Genomic DNA, 14,368 nt, shown 5'->3' with positions numbered 1-14,368 from the left:
ATGGCCTCCAGACAGGGCTCCCCTCCTGAGGGGACATAGGCACCCCCAGCAGCCAGGCAGGGGGCCAAAAGGACACGGGGCCCCTCCTGGTCAGAGGCTGAGCTCCGAGACCTGCTGGGGCTCTGGTGCGAGGAGGAGGTGCTCCACATGATGGGGAGCAAGCGGTGGAATGCAGAAGCATTTGCCTGACTGGCCGAGGGCCTGGCTGCCCAGGGTCACCCTGCCCGCACTCCGGATCATGTCCGGCGTAAAGTGAAGGAGCTGTGGCGGGGTACGCCCGGGGCCGGGACTTGGCCAGCCAGTCTGGGGCTGCCCCTGCCACTTGCCCCTATTACAGGGAGCTCAGGGCCATTCTGGGCCCCTGGGACACCTCCTCCCCCCAGCCACCCTTAACACCATGGCCGATGAGCCCCAGCAGGCCTCGGAGCCAGAGTCCGGCCCGGAGGCCAGCCCCGCACCCTGGGGCCCACCCGAGGGGCCCCCCCTTGGGACAGCAGAGGAGGGGTCCAGCAGCGAGAAGGCGGGGGCTCCTCATTCACCTCCCTTCCCGGAGCACCAGCTGGGCATCCACCCACTGGGCTTCCCCCGACCACGGCAATGGACGGTCAGATATGTACCCCACAGAGCACACACCCATGGGCCCCAGGGCGGGGGCATCAGCCACGACCAGGAGCCTCACACACCCCCAGTGGACCCCAACCCATGAATGCCCAGCCACAGTACAGTCCCAGGATGGCGGCACGACCATCAGCGCACGTACCCATGGACAGAACTCAGTCTTGACCCCGGGGGTGGGGGGACAATGCCATGGTGACAGCCAACAGGGACATCAAACCCACCGACGGGGACGGAGACCCAGCACCCAAGGGGGGGGAGAATGGGCCACGGGCCAGGGCACTGGACTAACAGCCTTCCCCTCCCACTCTCCCTCTCTCCAGCTGCAGAATTGGATGCCCCAGGCAGCCGGGCACTGTCCGCTGTCCCTGACAGCCCGCCGGAGGCCAGCCACCACCAGCAGGATGGTCCCACCACTGCCGGACTTTTGGGATGGCCCCGGTGGACCCTCGGCTGCTGGCAGCTCTCCAGTGGCAGATGGAGGTGGCAGAGGAAAGACTCCGTTTCGAGCAGGAGGAGTCCACCTGGTGGTGGGCAGCATGGGAGGACTTTATGGAGGTTTTCAGGGACATAGCTGGGTCGATCCGGGAGGCTGTCACCTGGCTCCCGCCCCCCCGCTGCCCCTCGGGCCACCCTCCCCACCGCTCCACCTGCCTCGCCTCCTGCTGCCCCTCCTACCACTCCACCTGCCTCACCACTGGCAAGCTCCACAGAGCCCACTGGGGCTGAAGACCGGCCAGTGGAGGCATCCCGGCCCTACCTGCCGGTCCTCCCAGCCCCCAGCCAGCCACGCCAGGGACCGCGGACATGGGGAGGCAGGGTTGCGAGCCATACCCGCCCGGGCTTGAGCCCCTCTACCCCCACCCCGGACTGATGGGGGCCCAGAGGACAGCTTGGCTGTTGGCCCACGTATATAGTTGTCCCCCTTTTTGTATATTGTTGCCCCCCTTTTTGTAGATTAGTTGCAGTTTCTTTGTTTAACCAAACAAGTTACCCAGTTTAAAAAAAAAAAGTTTTGTTTTCCAAAAAGCTGGAGTTGTGTACTTGTTGGGGGGGTGGCGTGCGGGTGTTGGGGGTGGTGTGCGGGCATTGCGGTCTGTGTGTTGGGGGGGTCTTCTGGGGAAGGCCAGGGAGGCGCTCAGGGGTCTCCCTGATCGAAGTGGGCGAACAGGCCCTCGCTGACCCGTACCCCCTCATGATGGGCTTGGCGGCTGGGTGCGGCAGCCGGCTGGGGGAAGCCCATGCCGGCATTGACCACCTACCCCGGACAAAAGCCTCCCCTTGCTCTCAGCGATGTTGTGGAGCTTGCGGCACATGCCCACAACCTGGGGGATGTTTTGGAGGCTGACGTCCAGTCGGGCAAGGAGGCACCTCCAGTGGCCCTTCAGATTGCCAAATGTTCTCTCCACCACCTGGCGGGTGTGGTTCAGGTGGGCATTGAACCACTTCTGGCTGGCGCTGAAGTGGCCGGTGTACGGGCACATGAGCCAGGGCTGGAGGGGGTAGGCTGTGTCTGCCACGAGGCAGAGGGGCATTGTGGTGTCCCACAGAGGGATCTCCCTCTGGGGGATGTAGGTCCCCGCCTCCAGCCGGCGGCACAGGCCCGAGTTCCTAACAACACGGGCATCGTGTGTGCAGCTGGGCCAGCCCATGTACACGTCCTGGAAGCGGCCCCGACTGTCCACCATGGCCTGCAGGACCACGGAGTGGTAGCCCCTGCGGTTGATGTATCTTCCTCCGCTGTGGTCTGGGGGGCGGATGGGGATGTGGGTCCCATCCAGGGACCTGAAGCAGTTGGGGAACCCCATGGAGGCAAATCCAGCGATGGCTGCGTCCAGGTCCCCGAGTTGGACGACTTTCTGGAGCAACATGGCGTTAAGCACATGGACCACCTGTGGGGAGGGAACACAGGTGCCCATGAGGCTGTGCAGGGTGCCCCAGGGCCCTTCCCCCAGGCCCCCGTCCCAGGCACCTCCCCGGGTACCCCACTTGCCCAGCGCATCCCTCCCCACTACCCCTCCCTTTCCAGCCCCACACCCAGCCCCTCCCTCCCCCCTTTGCTCCCTCCCTCCCCAAGCCCACACCAGGCCCCCCCGCCCCCCAGTGGGTGCGTGCCCGGGCCTCCTTACCTCCATGACGATGACCCCAACCGTGGCCTTTTGCACTCCAAACTAGTGTCCCACGGAGCAATAGCTCTCTGGAGTGGCTAGCTTCCAGATGGCTATTGTGACCCTCCTCTCGACGGGGAGGGTGCGCCACATCTGGGTGTCGTGGTGCCTCAGTGCTGGGGTGAGCCACTGGCAGAGCTCAAGAAAGGTCTGCCGGCACATGCGGAAGTTCCGGAGCCACATATCATTTTCCCACTCCTGCATGACGAGCTGCTCCCACCACTCGGAGCTGGTGGGGTAGCTCCAGAGGTGGGGGAGCAGCCAGTGAGGGAGGAAGAGGGGAGCCTGGTGGTCAGGGGCATCCCCGTCTGCCGCCGGGGTGGGCTCCTCTGGCAGGAGCCACTGGGCGGCCTCCCAGGCAGCACCTAGCAGGGCGCTTGCCCCCTGGATGACTACCTGGAGGGCCTCCGCTTCCTGCTGCTGCTGCTGCAGCTGCTGCTGGGTGTCCATATCTGCTGTGACTTGGTCTGCGAGAGAGTGGCTACTGCTCTGCAAACCTAGTGCTGTGCAGGCCGGGCGTGTCTGGGAGGGGCCCTTTAAAGGAGCGGCTTGCAGCTGCCCCGGAAGCGCTAGTGTGCTCTGTGACCCGGTCCTCAGTCTGTCCTGGCCCCTTATTTTGAAAGAGGGTGCTTGTGTGTGTAGATGCTCTGCATTTCTTTCCACGGCGGCTCTTTTCGACATTCCCCATCGCTACTTCGACGTTGAACGTTGATGTTGCCAGCCCTGGAGGACGTGTAGACAATATTCGTCGAAGTAGCCTATTTTGATGTTCTTACTTTGAAATAGGTTACTTCGACGTAATGTGCTAGTGTAGAGGTAGCTGTAGTGGAGAAAAGAAGAAGGAGTTGTGACTTGTGTGAGAAAGCAATATGATTACTCAGAACTCCAGTACATGGAGGGAGAAGAGACAGTTGAGTGTCTTTGGGTTAAGCTTAGAAGTAGAAGCAACAGAGGTGATGTTGTGTTTGGTATCTGCTACAGGCCACCAGATCAGATAGATGAGGTGGATGAGAATTTCTTCACCTAAGAGAAGCTTCCAAATTACAGGTGCTGGTTCTCATGGGAGACTTTAATCACCCAGACATTTGTTGGGAGACCAATACAGCAGCAGAGACAATCCAGGAAGTTTTTGGAAAATGTTGGGGATAACTTCCTGATACAAGTGCTGAAGGAACCCAAACAGGAACCATGTGCAGCTTGACCTGCTGCTCCAAAACAGGGAATAAATAGTAGAAGAAATAGAAGTGGGTGGCAACCTGAACTGCAGTGATCATGAAAGGGTAGATTTCAGGTTCTGACAAAAGGAAGAAAGGTGAGCAGCAAAATAGACACACTTGATTTCAGAAGAGCAAACTTTGACTCCTTGAGAGAACTGATGGGCAACATCTCCTGGGAAGCTAATATGAAGGGGAAAGGAGTTCAGAACTGGCAGTATTTTAAAGAGGTCTTATGGAAGGCACAGGAACAAACCATCCCCATGTGCAGTAAGAAAAGCAAATATGGTAGGCAATCAGCTTGGCTTACAAGGGAAATCCTTGGTGACCTTTACTCAAAAAGGATGCATACAAGAAGTGGAAACTTGGACAGATGACTAAAGAGGAGTATAAATATATGGCTGGGGAATACTGGGGGTGGTAATCAGGAAAGCAAAAGCACAATTGGAACTGCAACTAACATGAAATGCGAAGGACAACAAGAAGGGCTTCTATAGATATGTTAACAATAGGAGGGCTATCAGAGAGGGTGTTGGGTGCTTTTTTTGTCTCAGTCTTCACAGACAAGATCAGCTTCCCGACTACGGCACCAAGCAATGCAATATGGGAAGGAGGTGGGCAGCCCTCAGTGGGGAAAGAATGGGTTAAGAGATATTTAGAAAATCTAGACACACACAAACTCATGGGTCTAGATTTAATGCATCTAAGGGTACTGAGGGAATTGGCAGATATTGCAGAGCCTTTGGCTATTATCTTTGAAAACTCATGGAGATTGGGAGAAGACATGGGTTATTGGAAAAAGGCAAATGGGTAGTGCCCATATTTAAAAAAGGAAAGAAGGGTAATTCAAGGAATTATAGGCTGGTCAGCCTTGCCTCAGTACCTTGGAAAATAGTAGAGGGGATCCTCAAGGAATCCATTCTGGAGCACTTTGAAGAGGGGAAAGTGATCAAGAGTAGTCAACATGGATTCACCAAGGGCAAGTCATGCCTGACCAATCTGATTACCTTCTATGATGAGATAACTGGCTCTGTGGACATGGGTGTGGATATACCATGACTTCAGCAAAGCTTTTGATACAGTCTCCCACAATATTCTTGTCCGCAAGTTAAGGAAGCATGGATTGGATACATGGACTGTAAGATGGATAGAAAACTGGCTTGATAGACGGGCCCAATGGGTCAATGGCTTAGTGTCTGTTTGGTGGTCAGTTTCAAGTGAAGTGCACCAAGAATCAGTTCTAGGGTTAGTACTGTTCAACATCTTTATTAATGACCTGGATGAGGGGATGGATTGCACCCTCAATACATTTACAGATGTCACTAAGGTAGGGGGTCAGGTAGTTACATTGGAAGGGTAGGGATAGGGTCCAGAGTGACCTATACAATTTGGAGATCGGGCCAAAATAAATTTGATGAAGTTCAACAAGGACAAGTGCAGAGTCCTGCACTTGGGATGGAAGAATCCTGAGCACCATTACAGGCTGGGGACTGACTGGCTAAGTAGCAGTGCAGCAGAAAATGACCTGGGGATTACAGTGGATGAGATGCTGGATATGAGTCAACAATGTGCCCTTGTAGCCAAAAAGACTGATGGCACATTGGGATGCATTAGGAGAAGCATTTTGAGCAGATCTAGAGAAGTTATTATTCTCCTCTGCTTGACTCTGGTGAGGCCTCATCTGGAGTGTTGTGTCCAGTTCTGGGCCTCCCAGCATAGAAAGGATGTGGACACATTTGTGAGAGTTCAGAAGAAGCCAACAAAAATGATTAGGGGTCTGGAGCATATGACTTATGAGGAGAGGCTGAGAGATTTGGGCTTATTTAGTTTGCAGAAGAGGAGACTGAGGGGCAATTTGATAGCAGTCTTCAATTTTCTGAAAGGGGGCTCCTGAGAGGATGGAGAGAGACTATTCTCAATGATGACAGATGACAGAATAAGGAGCAAAGGTCTGAAGTTACAGAGGGAGATGTGTAGGTTGGATATAAGGAAAAACTATTTCACCAGGAGATTGGTGAAGGACTGGAATGTGTTACCAAGAGAGGTGGTGGAATCTCCATCCCTAGAAGTTTTTAAGTCTTGGCTTGACATAGTCATGGCTGGGATGATTTAGATTAGGCTGATCCTGCTTTTGGCTTGGGACTGGACTAGGTCACCTCCTGAGGTCCTTTCCAGCCTTAGAATTCTATGATTAAGGATGTTGCCAGATGAGAGCATTCCGGATTAGAGAAGTTCAACCTGTATTCAGTCAACATAATGCGCAAATCCAGCTCACCTTACTCAGGCTCTGATTTCAGTGGACCATCATGCTTCAGTATAGTAAGCAGAATTTGGAACAATATGTAATTCCCTATATAAATTATTTATAAACACTGTTAATAAAATACTGGATTTAGTCTTGATCCTAAAGTTTTTTGTGTGTTGGTTGGTTGGTTGGTTGGTTTGTTTTACCTTGGTGGTGCCATTTACTTCAGTGGTATGTGATAAAAAGCTACTGGACTGAGACCTTAATCAGTAATTCTAATAAAGGTTAAGTTTCAGTGCAGTATGAAACCTCACTACATACAGTGCAAAAAAGTACCACTTACTGACCCTACACATCTTGGTTTTTAGCAAGATCTATTAATACAGTTCACATTTAACCTTTCAATCCTGATCCTGGGAGAATTTGATATGGCTGAGTGGATGCTAAACATGTGGACTTCTTTACAAATGGGTTAATAGACCTGGTATTAGAAAGCATCAATTATGTGTTACATTTGAATGAAAATTGAACTCATTTACTTGTTTGCTCAGCTGTTCAGGGGAATATTCCACAATTTGGGTTTTAAAAAAGAGTCATTTGTTATCAGTGTAACAGATCTGGAAGTTTTACCATTTGTGGATTTATAAATGAAAACAATTTCATTCATCATACTGCAGCTCAAACAGTGAAATACATTATTCCTAACACAGACACAGCCTTCTCTGTATCCAATAAAAATCTGGTGGGTTACATTTAAAATTCATCTGGTTACATATAAAGTGTGTTGCAAAATTTCTATTAAAAGATTTACTTCTTGATTATTCCAAGGTCTCATACTACTGCACTAAAGAAGTCTTAATGTAATCAGGTCTGAACTATTTTCATACAATATAAAAAATGCACAAGTAGACTTAAAACCTAAAACCTAATATGCCATTAAGTGTTGTGGTTCTGCAAATCCAGTCTGGAAAATAACATTGATTCAGTTTGTCCTAATTTTTACTCCTATTTCTTTGATCTCTTGGTACTTCTGCTTTATTTAAGTAAGAGGCTCCTAAGCTATCAGTGTCGCCAGATTGCCCTGTGTAGTACATAACTTTGGAGAGAAAAGCCAGAAGCCACAAATTACTCTTCTCAATTTCTCCTCATAGCTTCTAATTTACATTTGTGTTTAAAAATCCCAAAACAACAAAAACCCCAAACCCATAGTACAGTGACACACAGCCTGACAGTGACCAGTTTTAGGATGGTGATTCTTGTGCAAACTCTGTCTGTGAAGCACAGAATGCTGAAAGTAAACATTTCTATTAAACCTCCCCAGATTTGTTGTGTCTACTATCAAGCCAAAGATATAATGATGGCAACAAGCATGAACAAGGAGGGAGATAGTTCAGGATACTCAAATGTTTTATTGTAGCACAGAAAACATGAAACATCCGCTAGGATTCATCTGACAGGGTTCAGACAAAAGTTTGATTTACTTAGGGTCAATTTTCAGAAGTAACTAGTGGATGCTTCCATTGCAGTGAGATGGGTAAGGAACTCACAGTGCCTTAAAAGGACTTGATTTACATAAAATGCCAAACTCCCATCAGCTGAACATCGGGCCTTTTTTTCCAAGGATTACATCTGACGAAGTGGGTCTTTGCCCATGAAAGCTTATGCTCTAAAATATGTGTTAGTCTATACGGTGACACGGGACTTCTTGTTGTCTTTCAGAGATACAGACTAATACAGCTACCCCTCTGATACTTAAAGCTATTCAGGCACCTAACAATAGAGACACCCAAAGTCACTTCAGAAAATGTAGGCCCTCTATTCCTCTTGTTTTTAAGGCAACTGTAAAACATACCAGACTCAAACCAAACAACAAACACACAAACTTCAGAGGCCAACATTTTGCTTAAGAGAGGTAAAATGTATATTTCGTGTGTATTTGTTATGTTTTCACTGAGAAGTTATTGAAGTTTAAGGAATAAGATTGAAGACTCTTTTCCTACTCTGATAATATGAATTGTTTTTAACAGCCACATATGTAGTTTTTACATTCTATAACCTTGTGAGACAGGATGGGTGGGAAGATTTCAGATAAATACACATTGTTTAATCATAACTGACAATCTCTCATAGACTCAGCAGTTCTAATTTACAATTGAACAGCACAACAAAAGTCAGGAATGTCATTTCTTTTATCATTAACCTCCAACTTGCACTAGAAGCATCAAGGTTTATTTTGACTAGTGTCTGGGTCTATAACTGACAAGCTAATTAGTAGAGTATGCAAAGCTACTCCTTGGCTATCCTGCAAAAAGTTCAACTTGCAGCTGTCCACAGAAAAAGCTAGAACCTGACAATTGAAATTTAGCAGCACTTACCTGAAAGACTGTCATCTCTTCCAACAAGACTTCCTCTAAATCATGCCAAGTCTCCTTAGGAATTGAAACCACTTTAAGAACTCTCCCAATATCTTTAAAAGAAGAAAAATGTTTTCAGGTGCTTAATAAGTAGACTCCAATTTAAGAGCAACTAGAATTTCTTGATCTCTTGCAGTATGCAATTATTTCTCATAAAAGGGGCCTGATGCTACATATTGCTGAAAACTGACTCCACACACAATACTCACTGGCATTTGAAATGAACTAGAGTGGTTTTGTATTTCCACAAGGCATTGTTCTGAAATTTCTTAATTCTGGAAACTCAACAGAAAAATGACACATTACTCTGCTTCAGCTGTTGAAGAATGAACTGGATGGGCACAATATTATTAGATTGGTGCCATGAAATGTCAGCTGCCTCTGAGGTATTATTATAGATGGGAATGTGCTAAATTTACTTGGTCACATTTTATTAGCCATTCTGAAGTAGGAAGTTTTTCATACTTGTTTTAAAATACACATGCAGATGTTATCAGAAGTCTCATTGTGGACACAAGAACAGCTACAAGAATGTTGTAAAACTAATGAAGTGTCAGTTCTTTTAAATACATGTTGGTCTTTCTGGTGTCAAGCAAAATCATCTAAGACTTATATGTCCCTAAAGACATCCTTATTTCTATTATGTGATGGATAGCGTTAGACTTGTTTTAAGATAAAACAAAATCATCACTGTACAACTTGATAAATTTACACCAAAGACTCAATTCTATAATCATTTAGGTTACTGAGAGTTTTCCCTCTGATGTTAATACGATCAGGTCGAGGTCTCCAAACTCCACAGCTAAACACCCCTCCAAAGCCATGTGGAAATCCAGATTTGGAACTGAACTTTCTAATTTAATACCATCATTCCATTTAACCTTTGAAGCATATATCTGTGCTTCATTTTGCATAAACCAACTTTTTGGAAACAGCTGTGACTTTCACCAGCTTAATCCAAAATGTAACATCTACTATGTTGAGGATTACCAAAGAATTTTAGCTGCAACAATAAAAGAGTGTTCTAATTTAATGTCTTAGGTCTGCTAAATGCGATTCAATTTACTCATAAATTACATCTATAGAGTTTTATCAACAAAACCCCAGTTTGTCGACAAAACTTGTGGGGTGTCCACATTAAAAATGCATCCTGTCAACATACTGTTGACAGAGCTCAGCACTTTCATTGACAGCCTTCTGCCTCTCCCCCATGAGGCAGAATGCCTTTCTCAACAGGATCTGTATGTTAAAAAAAAAAAAAGCCATGTGGATGCTCAGGGGAGGAAAGGAGGGGGCTGCGTCGACAGACTGGCCTTCTGGGTCAGTGGGCAGTCCTGTCTGCTGTTCTTCCAGTTGTCTGTTCTGTCAAGAGAGCAGCTGGACAATCTGAACACTCTCTGTTGATAGTGGATCAACAGATCAATCTGCTTTCATTTATGGCCATGGTCTGTCAACAGAAGTTTTGTCAGAAGATATCTTCTGACAGTAACTTCTGTCAACAAATCGCTGTAGTGTGGACACAGCCATATTGTAGAAAGCAATAAGCATTCACTGTTTAAAAATTAAGCTCCCTTGAGGCGTCCCTCACAATCATTATTTGCTTTGAAAATTTAAGTCTACTTAAAAAAAAAACAGGTGGTAAAGGTATTAAAATATAAAACTATTGAGTCAACATTCTTCCTAATATAAGAATTCCCCCCCAAAAAAATCGCTATTAAAGGTATTCAAAAATGTCCTACTGGAAATTTCTTCATTTTTCCATCACAAAAAGCTGATTTGATTACATCAAAATGTTTAGCAGGTAAGTATGTGTTTTGACAAAAAGTTTCCACAGAAAAGTGTTGAAATAATTTGTTTTCATACATTTGACATATTTCATTTCAACTTAATTCTTTTCATGTTATCATTTGGAATGTTATATTTTACATTACAATATCATATAGAAGTTGAAACAATAAAAGTTGAAATGAAGCCCAAAAAAATAACCTTAATGAACCAAAATATGCTGACCTTTTTAGAAATAAATGTTTTGAAAAAGTAAAAACAATTTTGCAATATTTCATTCTGTGAAAAAATCATAATGATTAACTTTATAACTTGAATTGGAACAAAACAAAATTTCAAAATCTCAAAATTTCCCACTAGATAGAAATTTTACTTTTTGATCAGCTCTAACAACTCTCTTATGCAAAGGTTGAAATGTAAGTACCTATAAATAGGAAGTTTAAAAAGATCAGTACCTCTTTATTTAAATGTCCTTTAAATTCTAAATTGCAGTCTAATCTCCTTCATGAATTCCAAATTAGTGTATGCCATTTTTAAAATAAAACACAATTAAAAAAAACACATCTCTTTAAAGGAAGATTTATCTTTTTTTGAAAACACTTTGGCTATGGCTACACTAGTGAGTTTTTTTGACAAAACCAGAGATTTGTTCACAAGACGCGCCGTATGACCACATACAAAATGTCCACATTTACACAGGCAGCCTCTGTTGACAGAGGTCACTGTCAACAGAGAAACCTCAGCAGTATCTCTGTTGACAGATTGAATCTACACACAAAATCAGATAAAAAGAGCAAGTGGCCAAGTCAACAGAGAGCAGCCAGACTGCCCTGCCCTCTCTCGACAGAATGGCTGACTGGAAGTTTTGCAAACAGGGATGCTTGGGGAACCACAAGCCCTCTCTGTCAACAGAACTGTCTACATGGGCACTCTGTAGACAAAACACGGTCAACAGAGGCATTATACCTGACTGCGAACAGGGATAATGCTGCTGACTGAACAGCTGAATTTTGTTTACAAACTCTCTATAGAACACTTTAACATGGGAGATGCTCAGCAAGTGTTGTCAATAAAAGCCCAGTTTTGGTGACAGAAGCTGCCCATGTAGATGCAGCCGATGTGTTCTGTTGACAGTCTGTCAACAAAAGTTGGCACTTCCACCGACAACCTTCTGCCTCTCCCAGGTAAGGAAAAGCTATGTGGACATTCTGGGGGGCCTTCTATTGACAGACAGGGCTTCCAGAACACTGGGCCGCCCTGTCTGCTGTGCTTCCGGTGGGATGTTTTGTCAAGACAGCAGCCTGGCAGTTTAGCCACTCTGTCAAAAAAGTGGATCGCCCTTTTGAACCACTTTAGTGTATAGCTGCACTCTGTCAACAGATGTTTTGTTAGAAAATCTCTTCCTAAAGAAACGTCTGTTGCCAGATGTTACTAGCGTAGCCATATTCTTCATGTCTTCTTTGCTTATTCACTATTCTTTTTACTATTGTTATTAATTATTTGCTTTGAGCAATATACTTAAAAACTGCTATACAGAACATGATAGAATAAGCAGAACACAAACATAAAATTAGAACTCCTGAACTTTCCAAAACAAAACTATTCAGAAATGCCTATAATTCATTATCAGGCTTATTAGCACTCTGAACATAGGAAACCGCCCTAATTATCCTGGCTCCAATATGGTAATTGTGGTTTGGAGGAAAATCTACTACAAACATCAGAGAGAACTTCAAGTTAATGCACATAACTGGATGTCTCTGTGTGTAGGGCTTTACAGGGTATTAGTACAAGATTATCATCAGTACAGCATTTACACTCTATTGAATACTACAGTCTACATTTCTACAGCACAGATAGAGTTGTGATAAAGTGAGGAAAGTTGAGTTGTGGAATCTGAGCAGGGCAGCTAAACACTGTATCGCCAAGCATTACATGTTTAAAGTAAAATGCTTTTCTTTTAAGAAGATCCTGTATTGATCATGGTAGTTTGGTGCTTCAGAAAGCCCTGGAGGTCAAAGGTATAATGTGTTAATCACTGTGGCGACTCTGATTGGGTCTCAGGTACTGAAGTGGTGCTTTATCTGAGTTCCAGATCAAGTTTTACAGAGTAGTATTTCAAACAATTTCACACAAATTGAATTGGGTTTCTCTTTTAGGACCAATGGCCTCTGATGAGTAAACTCTGTTTAGAAGATAAGATTACTGTTATTAATTCACTTTGCTGACAGATGTATCTAGACTGTGCCAAATCATCCCCAACATCAGGTATTCAGGATATGCTTTAAATTGGTACAATGGAACCTGGTTTTTCACAGACATTCTTTCAAGTACTCCAGTATAATTTCTTTTCTACTGTGGAGTAGATAGGGGATAGTCATCATTAGAGTAACAGTGAGAAAGAAATGGCTTGGACAAATATTTCACCTATAGGAAAGGAAAATATAACCATGCAGGATAGCTTGGTAGTTATCACCATTCATATCTATTAAAAATAAGTTTTCCTGTTTTACTCAAGTTCCACAGCCTGAGTGTTACAATGCTCATGTCTCTGTGTAATCTGATGGCTCAGAAATGTGGAGGAATCCAGTTGCAGGAAGCAGAGCTAAATCATGGCTTTGTGAAAAGTCCTCCTTAAAGAGACATCAATTATATTGTGTTCCTCTTTTGTGTACGTGCAGGGTGGAGGGGAAGCGGGCATGCCTTGGTACCAGTTCCATCCGTGGTGCTGATTTTTAACCACAATAGAGTGGCTCAGCTGTGCTTGCTGGAATGATGGATGGAGAATCTTGGCTGCACATTTATTTCTCATCTTCTCTGAAGTGACAGTAGCAGCTCCAGTGACTATTTTGTTCACAAAAGGACTAAGCACATTTTAGTGAGTGCAGATGAGCAAGCAGGCATTTTACACCACCTTACTCTATTGTGCAGATGTCCAGTACAGATAACAGCCAAGTTCCTCATTTACTTTCCATGTTGACAAGTAATCTTATTCTGAACCAATGTAATATTTAAAAAAAAAAATAGAAACACTTTATATTTACAAGACTGCATGTTTAGTCCAGATTTCCATTTTGGTGGCCCATACCTTTGTTCACAAATTGTGGACACAAATATCTGCATTGCCCATCTAAGCACTGCACCAGTGTTCACCTAGAAACATGATTTTGCATCTGTACTGAACCACAGTAAAGAAATTGCTTCCTCCCAAAACAGAAGTCAAGTTAATGTCTGAATTTAAGGCAATCCTTCAATATACAAGACCACTCTTGAGGATCGCAATTTTTTTTTCCCGAAATTGAGGATCACAATTTTTTTTTCCCGAAAATGAGTTCAACAAGTCTCACAGTATCTTTGATTGGTTGTTTCAGATCCATTTCACAAAAAGGCAAACTGAGGCATGAGAAACTAAGCAACAACTAGCAGATGAAATTTAATGTTGATAAATGAAAATTAATGCACATGGGAAGTATGTCCCATGAAAGCTCATCACCTAATAAATCATATTGTTAGTCTTTAAAGTGCTACTTGACTTCTGTTTTGTTTTATATCCCCCCTTAGTTATCTCTTTTCTAAGCCAAAAAGTTTGTTTTATTAATCTCTCCTCATAAAGAAGATATTTCATACTACTAACCATTTTATTCCCCTTGTCTGAACCTTTTCCAATTCCCATATACATTTCTGAGATGGAGTGACCACATCTGCACATGGATGTATAATACATTTATATAGAAGCAATACAATATTTTTGTGTAGTATGTCTTTTTGACTCCTGCTGCACATTGAGTGGATGTGTCCAGATATATAAATTAATGCACATTGGAAACTAGTGTTCCCTTCTGTAAAACAGGGATAATGACACTTCCTGCCTTTGTCAAGCCCTTTGAAGTCCATGGATGCAAAATTTTATATAAAAGCCATCTTATT

General features: G+C 44.7%; 1 protein-coding gene across 1 annotated transcript in view; it reads right to left on the bottom strand.

Annotated features, from left to right (window-relative positions):
- The window catches only part of SEMA3A (semaphorin 3A), a 221,023-nt gene that overhangs the window by 23,779 nt on the left and 182,876 nt on the right, over positions 1–14,368 (bottom strand). Inside the window, exon 12 of the mRNA XM_074984169.1 lies at positions 8,618–8,709. Coding sequence (XP_074840270.1) covers positions 8,618–8,709 — 92 coding nt within the window. The remainder of the gene's footprint in view (positions 1–8,617; positions 8,710–14,368) is intronic.

The sequence above is a fragment of the Carettochelys insculpta genome, chromosome 1 (genome assembly GCF_033958435.1).
Source record: "Carettochelys insculpta isolate YL-2023 chromosome 1, ASM3395843v1, whole genome shotgun sequence".
In the NCBI taxonomy this organism is placed as follows: Eukaryota; Metazoa; Chordata; order Testudines; family Carettochelyidae; genus Carettochelys; species Carettochelys insculpta.
This window is presented reverse-complemented; position numbering and strand designations above follow the sequence as displayed.